Raw genomic sequence first — 17,025 nt, forward strand, 5'->3', positions numbered from 1 at the left:
GGTCTGCCAGTTTGTGGTTTCAGTGAATGGGCTGAACGTCCTCCATGCAGACTACAGGACAGTGAGCAACCTCATCCTGACTGGTCCTCGAACCATCGTCATGGAAGTGATGGAGGAGATAGAGCCTTGAGGAGGACACTTTGAGATGAGGACATACACCTTGTGCAAGACAATTATCCTGCCTTTGAAGTACTTTCCTCCCTCCCCTCCACCCCCAGTTTACCAGTAATAAATACTTGGGTGGATACGCTCTTCAGCCAATGTTTGTACCCATGGTACTGATGTGCAGACTCACCTGTGCTATGCTGTGGGCCAACTGCATATCCGGGATGAAGCCAGCTCAGGTGGCCTGCATCACAGATGGCTGTGGTACCAACAGAAGGGTCAGAATCATGTCAGGAATCGCATCCTCACAGGTTTCCCCAATGCTATGCTGCTCCTCTTTTCCTTCACAATTTTATTTCTGCGACAGAGCCGCCGCCGAGATCATCCGAAGGACTTTCACCTTGGAAATTGGGCAGTATCGTATATTTTCATTCACACGTTATCGGAACTGTAATGTGCCAATTGAAAGCATTGCCAGGTGGTGTGTGTGCATTTCTTCAGGATGCTGTAGCAGAACATCAAATTCTAATGAATTAAAAGGAGGTGTAAAAGTAAAGGGACCCCTGACCATTAGGTCTAGTCGTGACTGACTCTGGGGTTGTGGCGCTCATCTCGCTTTATTGGCTGAGGGAGCCGGCGTACAGCTTCCGGGTCATGTGGCCAGTATGACTAAGCCCCTTCTGGTGAACCAGAGTAGCGCACGGAAACGCCATTTACCTACCCGCCAGAGTGGTACTTGCACTTTGATGTGCTTTTGAACTGCTAGGTTGGCAGGAGCAGGGACCGAGTAACGGGAGCTCACCCCGTTGCGGGAATTCGAACCGCCGACCTTCTGATCGGCAAGTCCTAGGCTCTGTGGTTTAACCCACAGTGCCATACAGCAAATGTGGCCTAAGTGAACAATTTGGATACACCCCGTGCATTTTTCTGGCATTAAGTCTTAAGTTGCAGAATCGTCGAGTTTGAAGGGACCCGAGGGTCATCTAGTCCAACAACCTGCAACGTAGGAAACGTTTGCCTAATGTGGGGCCTTGAACCCACGTCCCTGAGACCAAGAGTCCCACGCTCTATCCACTGACCATTGTTCAGTGACTGAGCACATGCTTTGCACGTAGAAGGTCCCAGACTCAACTCTTGGCGGCTACGGCCAAGCAAGTAGCGATGAGAAAAGCTTCTGGCAGAGTCCCTGGAGATCCACTGCGAGGATCTGGGTTTTGCATCTCTCCTCAAGCTTCCTGGGCAAGTCACTATCTCTCATCCTAGCCCATGTCAGAGCATCATTGTGTGGATAAAATGGGAAAAACCCCTTGCGTGTTACCCTGAGCTCTGGAGAAGTGGCAGGATGTAAATATGAGCAAATAAAATATTTCTCAGTCTTGATGCCGCATCTTAAAAATGAGGACAATAACGATCTACCTCCCGGGATTGTGGTGAATGTAAAAATCCTTCAAACTCATGCATTAACTGAGCTTTCACAGGCCATATAGTTCCTTGAAAGGCGTGGCTTTAATAGCACAGCGATAACTAACAGTATGATGCTCAGTGGCTTAAAAGAACCTATTACGTATACAGTTTGGGTGGAATGACTGGATCTGAGAGGCTTTGTTTAGCCTCGTTTTCGAAACGCTAAAAATAGAGGAAGCTGCAGCCATACCTGCATTAAAATGTGCTTCTCTCACTGCTGAGTAATACACGCTTGCTTTTAAAAGAGCAGAGCTTTCACTTTTTGTAATCTCGCATCCGAATCATTGTTTTGAAGAATGCTGAATGAACTACGTCAAACCACAGAGCCAATCCTACCTTAGAGCCAAAATATTAAGGGGGTTAGGCAACAGGATTTGGGGGTTGTTGTTTTTTTCAGGTTGTTGAAGGTAGTTGGGGGGGGGGGAATGAATTATTTCTCATGATGTGGACACTCAATTCACTTCTGCTGCAATAAGAAGGTTTTTCACATTAGGTCCAAATCCAAAATATTGTCTGTTTTCAGCATAAATTTGGATTCACAGACCATGATGAAGCCCCTAGATTGAAATGTCTGAATCCCCCTTCAACCCAATTCCTGGTTGAAGCTTTTAGAAAGGTGTGTGTGTGTGAGGGTGCGGGTGTGTTTAAAATTTGGCAGCATGACTTCAACAGCAAAATTCAAACACTTTAATACTTGTACTTGACCCTTTCAGATGTGACTTTAGAGAAATTCACTCCTGTTTGTGCAGGGAAAATGCACATTTGGACATAGGCTTGCTTTGAGCTACAGTAAAATGTGATAAATTTCGAAAGAGGGGAAAATATTTGCGCCAGCTTTGTAATTTCTCGCTCCGATGAGGAAAGGTGTGCCATAATTTTTTTGAATGTATACATATTTATATGTTTCCACAAGACCGTGTAAGCTATACATAGCAAAGGTATTCTGGTACTAAAAAAATTCCTTCCAGTAGCACCTTAAAGACCAACTAAGTTAGTTCTTGGTATGAGCTTTCGTGTGCATGCACACGAAAGCTCATACCAAGAACTAACTTAGTTGGTCTTTAAGGTGCTACTGGAAGGAATTTTTTTTGTTTTGACTATGGCAGACCAACACGGCTACCTATCTGTATTCTGGTACTGTTCGATTTATATGTCAGTTGAGTTTTTGAATAAACCTTTTTAAAAACGTGATTTGTTTGTGGCCACGTGCAAAAGAAAACGTTACTATCTCGGCGTTCTTCTCTAGGAAAGGGGATCTTTGACTCATGGGCCAAACTTGGCAAGCCACACCCTGTGGGGCAGGATTCGGTCAAAATTTTGTCAAGAGTGCTCTGTATACTCACTGACCCTCTCTTTTGGGGAGTGGGGGTGGTCCGTGTTGTGGCAAGCTGTGGCAGTGCTTGAGCGACAGGCGTATTGTGTGACAGGAAACCTTGCGCCTGAATGCATATCACAGCGCAAACGGGCATGGACTCCTGACCCACTCATTTTATTTATTTATTTAAGCGGTAAGTAATCCCAGAGAAGGTTTAAATAAAAACCATTTTTTTAAAAAATGGAACCATTTCATCAAAACATCAGAAAGCAACAATAAAGTCAAATAAAAATAAATAATAAAATAAAATAAAATAAAAATAAAAGCCAAATAAAAATAAATAAATCAGAAAACAACCCAACACTCTTAACCAGGGAAATGCTTGTGCAAATGAAACTGTTTTCAGCTGGTAACTAATGTTCATAAGGATCAGTGATAGCGCCTCTTCGAGGTTTTGTGGTGGTGTTTTTACAGTCATTTGCACTTTTGTATTTGTTTCTTCCTACACATTTTTGTTCTTTGTTTTCTTTCCTTGTTTTTCTTTTTCCCCTGTATCACTTTTTTTCATTATAATCAAAATTCTTTTGATACAATCTTAATCCCAAATTGAAAATAAAAATAAATAAAATCAAGCAGTATAGAAATTTTATGAAATAGATATTTTAAAAAAGGAGAGATAATGTATTTGCCTGCTGCTGAAAGGCAAGTGAGCCTGTCTGGGTCCTCATTCTACTCTTGGTGCCAGCACTGAAAAAGTCCTCTCTATAGTAGCCAACTGCTGCACCTCCCATAGGATGTCTTTCCATGAGTGAGGAATTATCATTTCATTATTTACTATATTTATTAGTCACTTTTTTCCAGAAAAGCCAAACACAAAGCCACTAAAAAATACGAACATTAAAAACAAGGATAGACAACACACACACACAAAATCCAACTCAATCCCATCCCACTAAAATGTATTAAAAGAAAATCAGATTCAAATACCTGACAGAACAATACAGTGGTACCTCTGGATGTCAGCGGGATCCGTTCCGGAGCGCCGTTCGCTTCCTGAAGCAAACGCAACCTGCGTCCGTGCGTCTGCGGGTTGCGATTTGCTGCTTCCGCGCATGCGCGTGACATCATTTTGAGTGTCTGTGCATGCGCGAGTGGTGAAACCTGGAAGTAACGTGCTCTGTTACTTCTGGGTCGCCATGGAGCGCAACCCGAAAATGCTTAACCTGAAGCTACTTCAAGGTATGACTGTAATGTTTTTGCCTGCCCCCCAAAACACATATACTGATGGCACCAGACGTAAAGGTAAAAGGTAAAAAGGACTCCTTTATGGTTAAGTCCAGTCAAAGGTGACTCTGGGGTTGCGGCGCTCATCTCGCTTTCAGACCAAGGGAGCCGGCGTTTGTCCACAGACAGCTTTCCGGGTCATGCGACCAGCATGACTAAACCACTTCTGGCTCAACAGGACACCGTGATGGAAATCAGAGCGCATGGAAACAGCTCTGACCTATTTGTCTACTTGCACTGGCATTTTTTCGAACTGCTAGGTTGGCAGGAGCTGGGATGGAGCAACGGGAGCTCACCCCGTGACGGGGATTCGAACCGCCGACCTTCCGATCAGCAAGCCCAAGAGACTCAGTGATTTAGACCACATTGCCACCAGCATCTCAGCACCAGAGGTGCCTCCCTGGGGAGTGCATCCCATAAACAGTGAGTTTGCCACTAAGAAGGTCTGGACTGTTGTCACCACCTCCATACCTCCCTCAGAGGGGACACACAAAGTAGGGCCTCCAATGAAGAACGCAGGTCCATGTTGGTTCATGTGGGGAGAGGCGGTCTTTGAGGTACTGGGGTCCTGATATACTTATGAGGTACATATCAGACCACTCAAGACATTTGGGCATCTGAGGCAGACTCCAAAATGGTGCCTCTCTCAGTGCCAGGGAAGGGGGAGTGAGGGAAGATCTACATCAGGAACAAGGGTGGAAGGAGATTGACATTGGGATCTGCTGCCCCGCCTGAGGCAGTTGCCTAATGGGTGGGTCGGCCCTGGGTTACATAGAAGGGATAATCAGATAAAATGGCAGGAAGGATTTGAAACCTGCGGGACCAGAGATTTACAGAAGATTGGAAGAAATATACGAACTATTTGAAGAGCAACTGTAATCAGCAAATTACGCTAGTAGGACTACAATAAGTTTTGTAAGGAGAAAGAGAAAGAATAGAGATATCAGTTATGAGTTAAATGTAATTGTGGAAGTAAGAAATGTATATTTAGTGAATAGATTGGAAAATTTTCAGATGTGATTGAGGGAAGTAAAAAAAGAATGGTATAAGATATGAAAGTATGTTTAATTATTGTTGAAAATGATATGTTGAAAACCAATAAAAATTTATATATGTAAAAAAAAAAAAACCCATAGAAGGGATAATAACACAGTTAAGCCCATGGAGGTTGGTGTGTGTGAAAATGAAGTGACCAATTCTTCAGCTATTGGACTGATTTCCTCTGCAATTGCACACGCTCTGAAAAATTTATTTTATTTTATTTTATTTATTGGATTTTATACCGCCCTATACCCGGAAGTCTCAGGGTGGTTCACAGAATAGATCACATTATATAAAATCAAAATAAAAACAATAACCCAATAACACATAAGCACATAAACACACCCCACCAAAAATAAGAGCCACTGAAAGAGGTGGACGCAACCATTTCTCTGCTGCTAAAGCCAGTGGCAAAATCTGCAACGGTTTCAGGAAACGGCATTCTCTGTGACACGACGAAGCGTCGCTCTTTGCATTGCAAAGGAATCCATCCCATGTGCTGTCACAGCAACGAAACAGTTTGATGTGTGCAGCACCTTCTTCCAAGCACATTTTACGGCTTAAAAAGAGCTTAAGCAAAGGGGCTTTCACAGAGTCAGCTGCCTGATGTTTGATGCCTATGTGAGATGACATCTTTATGAAGTATTTAGGGGCTGGTACTGTTCCCACTGCATTCCATTAAGGGAAACGGCACAGTGCAAAGACACGGATAATGCTTATCTCAGCATATTCTTTGGAGAGTCTCTTAATTTATTCTCCAGCATAAAATCCGCTGGCTTTCTTTGTTCCCGAGACAATCTAGCGTTTTCCTCCAACTCTCAGTTTGGCTCTTGTATTTATTTATTTCTTTTTATGTAATATCATCCTGTGACTTACTTAATAATCTCTTGCCATTTCCCCTCCCCCTCTGCTGCTTAGGGAAAATGGGTCACAATTTAGCTCTGCAGTGCCATACAGTGAGGGTGAGTGAATTTGTGCATGTTATTATAGGTCCTTGTATAAACCTCTGGGAATTATCTGCTTGCCTGCTGATTCACGTTATACTGTACCTCGTTCTGTGTTCTCAGATAGGGCAGGAAATTAAACTTTCTTTGCATTTCAACGAGAAACTGTTTAATTCACATTTCCCCCCCAAACACAGCCAGCCTTTGAAATTCACACACCTACGAATTTTGCAGTGCAGTTCTCCAGTCAAGTACTGTGTACAAACATGCCTATTCTGAGCTACAGTGTGCATAATAATGCATATATTAGTGATAATAATATATAAAATTTCATTCTATGTGGGCTCTCCAAAATGTAAGCCTCCAAAAATGCAAATAAAGCAAACTGCATATAAAATGTGTTTATTTGGAAAAAAATCTTACTAAAATGCTGACGAATTTTCATAATTTACAATATAAATTTGAAAATGGTCTCTCATATAAAGTTGGGCTATGCAGGTGTTGGCTGAGGAGTAAAGTTATGTAGAAGCAGAGAAGTAAATGTGCATAATCATATTTTTTTTCAGTTGTCGGAGGTAAAATGGAGGCTAAAACTCCCTACTTACAGCTTCAGTCTCACCTGCCTGAGGTTAAAGACAGACTGGGAAAAGTATATGGGAAAAATGTTTGCAGGATCAAAGCCACTCCTGCCGATAGTGCTAATAAAAGCAGATGGTTATTTTGCAAGGAAATCCATATCGAAAGAAGCAGTGCAATAAGTAAATAATAATAATCATATAGTAGAGTGAAATCTACACATAAATATGCACATGCAAGTGAAAATAACATACCCAAATGCATTATGCTAGTGGAAATTGCTTTGCAAAAATGTCACGATAGGCCAAATTGCATAGAAGAAGAAGAAGAAGAAGAAGAAGAAGAAGAAGAAGAAGAAGAAGAAGAGGAGGAGGAGGAGGAGGAGGAGGAGGAGGAGGAGGAGTTTGGATTTGATATCCCGCCTTTCACTCCCCTTCAGGAGTCTCAAAGCGGCTAACATTCTCCTTTTCCCTTCCTCCCCGACAACAAACACTCTGTGAGGTGAGTGGGGCTGAGAGACTTCAAAGAAGTGTGACTAGCCCAAGGTCACCCAGCAGCTGCATGTGGAGGAGCGGGGAAGCGAACCCAGTTCCCCAGATTATGAGACTACCGCTCTTAACCACTACACCACACTGGCCAAATAGTGAAATTTTTACCAAAATGCTGCTGAATTTTCACAAGGTCTGTGCTAAATTCACAAACAGATGTGGCAATGTGAGGAAGTGAACACAGGAACTGAGGAATTAGAAAGTGAGAGAAACAATCATCGACAGGTGCACCCCTCCCTGTGTGAAATCACACACACAAAGGTGTGTTTCTTTGCATGACTTAAAAAGGAATGGGGAGGCACAGAATCTCCCACACAACATGGGACTGGCTCTCTGTTACAGAGAGAACACTGTGAGATTTAAAGAGAAGAAAGGGCACTGCTTTCTTATTCCGGTAGATCCCTGGTTGTGATTGTGCCTTCATTTGCTGGTCTTCCAGCATTGCTTCAGTAGCTGTAAAAGGTTAGATCTAGTGTGGGTAGCCGGACAGGCAGGCCACACCGCTAAACAGAAGATCACTTGGATCAGTCAACCATAAGAACTGCTGACTTTTCTGGATTCAACTTCACAGTGCCACAAGACAACAGCACTGTGACCCATAAATGACCCTACTTTTTCAACAATGTTTTTCTTCAGCCAAACCCTGTTTCTTTAGACAATGGCAGCTATTTACAAGCTCTGAATCTGAATGCGTGAACAAACTCCTTTTTAAAAAAAAAAAAACACCCTCACAATTACGATAGATTGTCGAGATGTGACTTTTTATAAACGAAACACTCCTCCTTTCTGTTTACACAAAGTGCAAGTAACCCTCTCTTATTTGCACTAGTGCTATTTGCAAATGTGTGACTTGGAATTTGCCTTTGTGTTAAATGCACGGTTTCATAAGAGCTGGTTTCACTACATAGACTCCATGGCCTGTTTTCTAGGCAGTTGCATTTTATTTGTTCTCATCCCAAAGAGCATCTGATCAGCAGTGAGATGTTTATCTTGCCTTAGACGCATGGCCTTCCAGGATAGGCCCCAGACTCCAGAAATGTGTAATAAACAAAAATCTGCCCTTATTCCCTTATGGGGAACACAAGAGCCCTTATAGAGTCCTTTGTAGGTTCTCCATCGGTCGGAGAAAATAACAGAGGCCAGCCAGAGAATATTGAGAAGCAAAACAGCTAGTAAGCCTGATCTTTATTGAACTGTTGCAACAGGGTGCTCCCCTCACCTGCAGGAAAGGAGGAGGACCCAGAACCAAGGTGTGTCCGCCCTTATATAGACATTTTTAATTGCCCGCCCTGGAGTCCAAGAAACATCATACCTACATCACAGAAAGGGTGTAGCTCAAGACCACCCCCCAGATACATCACGCCTACATCACAGAAAGGATGGTCTACAACAGAAATCTGAGTGCATTGTTTATCTCCTGTCTGGCAGCCCTGTTAATGGTCACTTGATTGGATACCCTGGGGAGCCTGGCCAGTCTTTTGTAATGACAAATACTTAGTTCCTGAGCCAGGTCACAGGCTCACCCTATTCATACACAGACATACCCTTAAGACAGGATTTGTGGAGGAGGAGACAATGGGGAGGCTTTGCAGAAACGTTTGAGGTCTATTTGAGAGGGACAAAATGGTTTCAGGACTTTCTGTGGGGTTTCAGACATGTGGTTTATATATTGATGTACATGCTTGGTTGGTACATTTATGAATATATATATATATATATATATATATATATATATATATATATGTAAAGGTACCCCTGCCCGTACGGGCCAGTCTTGACAGACTCTAGGGTTGTGCGCTCATCTCACTGTAGAGGCTGGGAGCCAGCGCTGTCCGCAGACACTTCCGGGTCACGTGGCCAGCGTGACAAGCTGCATCTTGCGAGCCAGCGCAGCACACGGAACGCCGTTTACCTTCCCGCTGGTAAGCGGTCCCTATTTATCTACTTGAACCCGGGGGTGCTTTCGAACTGCTACGTTGGCAGGTGCTGGGACTGAGCGACGGGAGCGCACCCCGCCGCGGGGATTTGAACCGCCGACCATGCGATCGGCAAGTCCTAGGCACTGAGGCTTTTACCCACAGCGCCACCCGCGTCCATATATATATAATTATTTCAGATGAAATGACTCCTGGGAGGAACACACAGAGAAAAAATGCCACGGTACATCTGTAACAGTGAAACTGGATGCCTCCATCTGCCCCAGCTACAATAAAACAGGTGTCTCCTATATTGGTCTCTACAGCCACAGCAGGTGCTGTAACTCTCCAACAGTTTGACTTCACTTGCAAAGGCACATTCTTCCACTGTCTTCTGAGACAGACAAATGCCAACAAAAGACATGGCACTCCAGAATGAACCCTGAACTCCAGAGATGCAATTCCCCTCTTCTCCCTTCCTCAGAATGTGGGCTTTGAACCAAAACTGAGGGTGGGAGGACAAAGCAATGTCCCACATTTCTCAACAACCTTTGCTGTACTGTGCAGACTTTCAACAAATCACATACCCCAGCCAGCAATTGCAGGGCAAATATGGGTTTTCGTGAGTCTAAGCTCATAGGGTGCATCCAGACTGCTGCTATTTTGGGGTTGGAATCAATCGCATATTTGCAAATTCAGATTGCGTGGGAGGTCTTGCACCACAAACCTGCTTCCCTAAAAGATCAGAGTTTTGGTGACCCGGAAAGTGATGGGTTGCTTTGATGCAACCACCATCTAACCTTCCTGCAAACAAATCAGAATAAGTGCTCAATAAACAGGTTGTCTGAAAGCACCTATTGCCTTCAACATTCACCCATGCGAACTGAGTACAATAACCACGCACCCTGCTTTAAAGAGGACACTCTTCTATTTCAAAGACTGTCAGAGAACAGTCCTTTTCTGTTTGAAGGGCCATCTAGACCAAGTCTGGTTTAAAGACGAAGAACCATCAGAAGGCGGGCCCACACCCAAAAGGCCCCGTTCGTGTTAGTTGCTAACCTAGCATCTCTTGCCAACAAAGCAGAGAGCAGGGTCTCAGTCAATGACTGTAAAACCCAGGTTTTCAAAACTGGGTAAATATAAGCACAATCTTTACCAGCGAGAGGCAAGTCCTGAGTCCTGATAGGGACCATCAGAGCATAGACCTCATGCCACCCATTTCTCAAGCTGTTTTATAACTCATGCAACTTTCTACTTTATATCAGTTGTTTTCAACTGATGTACCGAAGCATGTACTGAACTGGCTCTTGACCTGCTTGTTATCCAAGCTATGGTCCTCTTCTGCTTACAGAGACACAATCTAAAATAAACATCGCAGGGCAACCCCAATGGCCTCAAATTTATTTTCAGCGGATCAGCTCTGAAACCTGATAACCCCAGTTGCTTTCACCCAAGCCAAGCTGCTTCCACAACACTTTAGCTTGGCTTGCCAAATGTACAGAAAAATCAGCCCCTAAGCTGCTCCAGAAACTTTCAAAGCAGTAATCCATACACGATTCCCCCCTGCCCCCCGTCACCTGCTAATGTCAGCAGACTGAGCTGGGAAAAAGACTGGCAATCTTCACTTCTAGCAATTATGTCATTAATATCATGTTTTAAATTGAAGGCCGGGGTCACGACTGGTTGTTAGAACTCATACACGTTGCATGCCCAAGGTTCCCAGCTCAAAAATCTCAGGAGACAGAACTTTAAAAAGACCTTTCGCCAGCCAGAAAAGACAGCACTGTGCCAGGTAGGCAAAAGTCTGTACAAGAGACAGTTTTCATGTAAAATATGGGGAGATCTGCTACGTTTGAAAATCCTGGTTTCTCCTGCACCCCATTTTTTTCTTGCTTGTTCCGCTCCAGATACAGATCAATGGAGATGCTAGGGATCAAACTAAAGGCCTTCTACATGCAAGCAGATGATCATTGGCTGAGCTATGGTCCTCCCACTTCACATTTATGGTGTGTTTGCTGCTTTCTAGACAAATACAGGACACAGATAAAAAGTTTCTTGAGTGCCCACTAGTGGTATCAAACCAAAAAACGTTGACTGACCTAGTACTTTATTTAAAGCAGACCTAACAAACAATTGGGACGTGGGTGGCACTGTGGGTTAAACCACAGAGCCTAGGACTTGCCGATCAGAAAGTCGGTGGTTCGAATCCCCGCGACGGGGTGAGCTCCCGTTGCTCAGTCCCTGCTCCTGCCAACCTAGCAGTTCGAAAGCATGTCAAAGTGCAAGTAGATAAATAGGTACTGCTCCGGCAGGAAGGTAAATGGTGTTTCTGTGCACTGCTCTGGTTTGCCAGAAGCGGCTTAGTCATGCTGGCCACATGACCTGGAAGCTGTACGCCGGCTCCCTCGGCCAGTAAAGCGAGATGAGCACCGCAACCCCAGAGTCAGCCACGACTGGACCTAATGGTCAGGGGTCCCTTTAACAAACAATTGTGCTTTCACCAAACAGAAAAGCTCCCTACTAATTAACAGATCGATTAAAGGGGATTACTTGATTCATCTACTAAAGTTTGCAGCCCCATATGTTAGATCTGCTTTTATTGAATTGCTAAGGATACTTTATACAATTATGCATTGTGGTTGTTGTTTTTTTTAAGTACACCACTTTCTAGAGGAATCCATTCCACTGTGAAGTAGCTCTTACTGCCTGAAAGTTCTTCCTAATGTTTAGTAGGAATGTCCTTCCTTGTCATTTGGAATCTATTGGTTTGGCTCCTAGCCATGGGAGAAGCAGAAAACAAGCTTGCTCTATCCTCCATGTGACAACCCTATAGATATTTGAAGATGGCTATCATATTTACCTTGCTGGAACGTGGCTGGGGCTGTGGGTTAAACCACAGAGCCTAGGACTTGCCGATCAGAAGGTCGGCGGTTCGAATCTCCACGACGGGGTGAGCTCCCATTGCTCAGTCCCTGCTCCTGCCAACCTAGTAGTTTGAAAGCACCTCAAAGTGCAAGTAGATAAATAGGTACCGCTCCATTGGGAAGGTAAACGGCGTGTGCTGCTGCTCTGGTTCTCCAGAAGTGGCTTAGTCATGCTGGCCACATGACCCGGAAGCTGTACGCTGGCTCCCTTGGCCTATAGAGCGAGATGAGCACCGCAACTCCAGAGTTGGTCACAACTGGACCTAATGGTCAGGGGTCCCTTTACCCCTTTACCTTTATCATATTTACCTTAACCTTTTGCCTGTCCAGTGGAAAGCAAAGAGCTTCTCTCTTTTTTTTTAATTCGAAAAATTACTTTTCAGAATCTTGTTGCATATTCTCAGCACAGAACTTTACCAATGAAGTTAGAGCCCTTGGGTGGGTGTTACCCCTATATACACTTACCTCACTGAGCTTAGTGAGCCTTGCAGAACTGCCTTGTTAATAGCCTGAATATCAGATTTTACACAATGCTGCCCTCTGCTGCTTTAAAATGCTTCTGAACTTTTACAAATGGCTTTTCAAAAGCTTAGAGCCCAGCCACACTTTCGCATGACCTGCATTTTGATCGTGTTGCGTACCGATTAATTTCTCTGGGTCCACAAGCTTTTCTTGCTGTTCTATGGCTTTGCCTTGAGAAAACCCAACCTTACCTGCCGAACTGAAGCTCGGTTAAGCAAAAAGCTCTCTTCAGATTTTCCAAGCATCTGATAATATCCGATTGAGCGGATAAGATCGGATTTCTGCAAGGTGCAACTGTGGAACAATGAGAAAAGCTCTTCGAAATTAATTGGTACATAATAATCAAGATCAGGGTAAAGAGGAAGTGTGGACAAATGCTTTGTTTTTGTAAACAGCCTTTAGGTAAAGGTAAAGGGACCCCTGACCATTAGGTCCAGTCGTGGCCGACTCTAGGGTTGCGGCTCTCATCTCGCTTTATTGGCCAAGGGAGCCGGCGTACAGCTTCCGGGTCACGTGGCCAGCATGACTAAGCCGCTTCTGGCGAACCAGAGCAGCGCATGGAAACGCCGTTTACCTTCCCACTGGAGTGGTACCTATTTATCTACTTGCACTTTGATGTGCTTTCAAACTGCTAGGTTGGCAGGAGCTGGGACCGAGCAACGGGAGCTCACCCCGTCGTGGGGATTCAAACCGCCGACGTTCTGATCGGCAAGTCCTAGGCTCTGTGGTTTAACCCACAGCGCCACCCGCGTCCCAAACAGCCTTTAATTTTTCTAAAACTATATTGATTCCCTGGCAGATCCGGTCCTACCATTAGGCAGAGCCAAGCGGCCATTTCAAGCATCAGGTGATGGGATGTTTGGGAAGGCAATAGTGGCAACATACACATGCATACCAGTTTCTCCTGATAGGAAAGGGGGAGAAATTTTCAATTCAATTCGCATCTTCCAAAACAATATGCAAACTGAAACACAGTGATCTGTCAAAATGTGCACATCTCTGAATTTTGCAACACAATTCTCCACTCAAGTGATGGAATACTGTTCAGCTACCACATCCCTAGATGGTTGGTGGAATGACCCTGAGTGAGAGGCGGGGAAGGGAAGATCTCCCAGGATGAGAGACTGATAGAAGAAAGGAAAGCTCCCCAGTTAGAGCTGGGAGGGCTCACCTCTTTCTGCGAGTGACAAGGGTTAAGAAAGGGGTCAGCAAACTTTTTCAGCAGGGAGCCGGTCCACTGTCCCTCAGACCTTGTGGGGGGCCAGAATATATTTTTTGTGGGGGAAATGAATGAATTCCTATGCCCCACAAATAACCCAAAGATGCATTTTAAATAAAAGCACACATTCTACTCATGTAAAAACACCAGGCAGGCCCCACAAATAACCCAGATTTGCATTTTGAATAAAATGACACATTCTACTCATGTAAAAACACGCTGATTCCCGGACCGCCTGCAGGCTGGATTTAGAAGGCGATTGGGCTCAATCCAGCCCCTAGGCCTTAGTTTGCCTACCCATGGGTTAAGAGCTAACTTTGAGAGAAGGCTCTGCCTTTTCTTTTCTCTTTCTCTGCTTTTGTTTTTATTTAAATTAGCTTCTTTTACATTACAGTGGTACCTTGGGTTACAGACGCTTCAGGTTACAGACTCCGCTAACTCAGAAATAGTACCTCAGGTTTAGAACTTTGCTTCAAGATGAGAACAGAAATTGCGTGGCGGTGGCACGGCAGCAGTGGGAGGCCTTATTAGCTAAAGTGGTGCCTCAGGTTAAGAACAGTTCCAGCTTAAGAACGGACCTCCGGAACGAATTAAGTTCTTAACCCAAGGTACCACTGTACTGCATCATGGAAAAGGTTTAATAAAATCTTATTGGGGGGGGGGGATTCCATGTCCCATCAGTCCAAGAATTTCAGCTTGCGCGGTGGGGGGGGGGGGACTCCACCTCATGTGTGCTACATACCCTCCCCAAATATGCTCCTGCGTTTTTCCAGAGAAAATCTGAAGTGACGAAGGAAGCTCTTGCATATGATGAACCAGATATATGCAAACCAGATATACGAGGCTCAGGAGCAAAAGCCTTTCCCTCTTAAAGGTAATTATACATGTAATTATTGCTTTGATAACATTATGACGGCTATATATTTAAATGTAACAAGCGTGCCAAACAGGATAATAATGTATGCTTAATTGGTAGGGTAAGTTTATGTTTTATAAGAAAGTGTTACAGGTTTTAATTTCTCCTCCCACCTGCATTTCAACCTGTCCGGGGTTGAAATTGAGCTTTCGCTCTGTGACTTCAGCGTGTTCTAATCCTTCTAACCTCCTTTGGGCTAGGTTTGCGGGTATGGCAGAAGGAGATAGGATCTGCCCATGCGATGCCCACCTGGTGGAAACTCTAGCTCACATGGCCCTTAAATGTAAAAGGTATTATGATCTCCACCAACAATTTCTGGACCATCTGTGTATTCCAACATGGAAACCAGAGACAGAGGTCATATGCTTCTTATTACAGGGAGAGACCAGGAGCTCACCAAGACAGTAGCTAAGTTCCTCTATTTGATTTTTTGTCACCGAAGTACGCTACAGGACCCTGCCCTTGCTGGAAACCTACAGAGATGATACAGATTGCTCACCTCTTACAGTGGTGCCTCGCAAGACGAAAATAATCCGTTTCGCGAGTCTCTTCGTCTAGCGGTTTTTTCGTCTTGCGAAGCATCCCTATTAGCGGCTTAGCGGATTAGCGCTATTAGCGGCTTAGCAGCTTAGCGGCTATTAGCGGCTTAGCGGCTAAGTGGCTATTAGCGGCTTAGCGGCTTAGAAAAAGGGGGGGAAAGGGGGGAAACTCGCAAGACTCTCAAGACTCGCAAGACGTTTTCGTCTTGCGAAGCAAGCCCATAGGGAAATTCGTCTTGCGAAGCGCCTCGAAAAACGGAAAACCCTTTTGTCTAGCGGGTTTTTCGTCTTGCGAGGCATTCGTCTTGCGGGGCACCACTGTATTTCGTTGGCAAACGACTGTACTGTTGAAATGGAGACGAGATCGCACTGGCCTATTTATTCTGAATGTATTCTGAATGTTCCTATGTGATGCCAATAAAGGTTACTTGACTTGACTATAAAAAGGGCTTAGCCTGAGGTTTAGAGAGTGAGTTGGTTAGTTGGTTGGTTGGGAAAAGGCAGCTGGGAAAGCAGTTGGCAGACAGATAGAAATAGAGAGACAGTTAGTGCAGCTGGCTCTTGTGTGAGGGGAGGGAGAAGAGTTAGAGACAGAAGAAAATGCATTTAAATGCATTTATTTGTGTTTGCAATAAACTACAATCTTCATTCGGGACATGGGTGGCACTGTGGGTTAAACCACAGAGCCTAGGACTTGCTGATCAGAGGGTCGGCGGTTTGAATCCCCGTGATGGAGTGAGCTTCCGTTGCTCGGTCCCTGCTCCTGCCCACCTAGCAGTTCGAAAGCACATCAAAGTGCAAGTAGATAAATAGGTACCTCTCCGGCGGGAAGGTAAACGGCGTTTCCATGTGCTGCTCTGGTTTGCCAGAAGCAGCTTAGTCATGCTGGCCACATGATCCAGAAGCTGTACGTCGGCTCCCTCAGCCAATAAAGCGAGATGAGCGCTGCAACCCCAGAGTCGATCATGACTGGATCTAATGGTCAGGGGTCCCTTTACTTTTACCTTACAATCTTCATTGTTAACTTAAGAACCTGACTGAGACTAAGTGATTTACCAGGGAGGACCTGGTTGGTGGCAGCGGATTAGTGGTGTATGGGTCAATAGTCCGTGAGACGGCCAGGGGCTCCGTACGAACGCCACAGATGCTTTAGCTGAGATTCCTGTATTGCAGAGGGTTGACCCTCAGAACCCCTTCCAACTCTACAATTCTATCATTCTATAATGGCAAAATACAGCGAAAACCTGTGAAGGAGTCCACAGGCCTCTGTGGTTGATTTGTCAAAACCGCACTCCTATTTAATCCAGGACTGCACTTGATTTGATTGCAGCCTGTTTTTTTCCACACATACCTCACCGTGTTGCTACCTAATAAATGACATTTCATATTGACATGAGTACAACACAGCTCAGTCATCACAGCTGAGGATGATGAAATCTCGTAAAATCCATGGAGGAAATTAAGGTAAATGAGTCAGGCAACCAGCATTTCAACTAATAAAAGGGGGGAGGGAAGTGGACTTCCCATTCAGATTTCTAGGTATGTGTACTGATAAAAAAAACTCACATCTCCAGAAATGACAGCATGGAACGAAGTTTATGCACAAAGAAAACACCGGGAGATTTACTGTTTCAGTTAGTATGCTAGGTATTTCGACTAATTTTGCCCCCCTCATTATGCTTTTATGTGACAAATTAATTGCACGTCTGGCT

General features: G+C 44.5%; 1 protein-coding gene across 3 annotated transcripts in view; it reads left to right on the forward strand.

Moving 5' to 3' along the window:
* DEPTOR (DEP domain containing MTOR interacting protein) overlaps window positions 1-661 on the forward strand; it is a 65,317-nt gene extending 64,656 nt beyond the window's left edge. For all 3 annotated transcript variants that reach the window (XM_079984425.1, XM_079984427.1, XM_079984426.1), the window contains exon 10: window positions 2-661. In XM_079984425.1, the coding sequence (XP_079840551.1) occupies window positions 2-130 (129 nt within the window). In that variant the 3' untranslated portion in view covers window positions 131-661. The remainder of the gene's footprint in view (window position 1) is intronic.
* The last annotated feature ends 16,364 nt before the right edge of the window (window positions 662-17,025 follow it).

The sequence above is a fragment of the Podarcis cretensis genome (assembly GCF_951804945.1).
Source record: "Podarcis cretensis genome assembly, chromosome: 7".
NCBI lineage: Eukaryota > Metazoa > Chordata > Lepidosauria > Squamata > Lacertidae > Podarcis > Podarcis cretensis.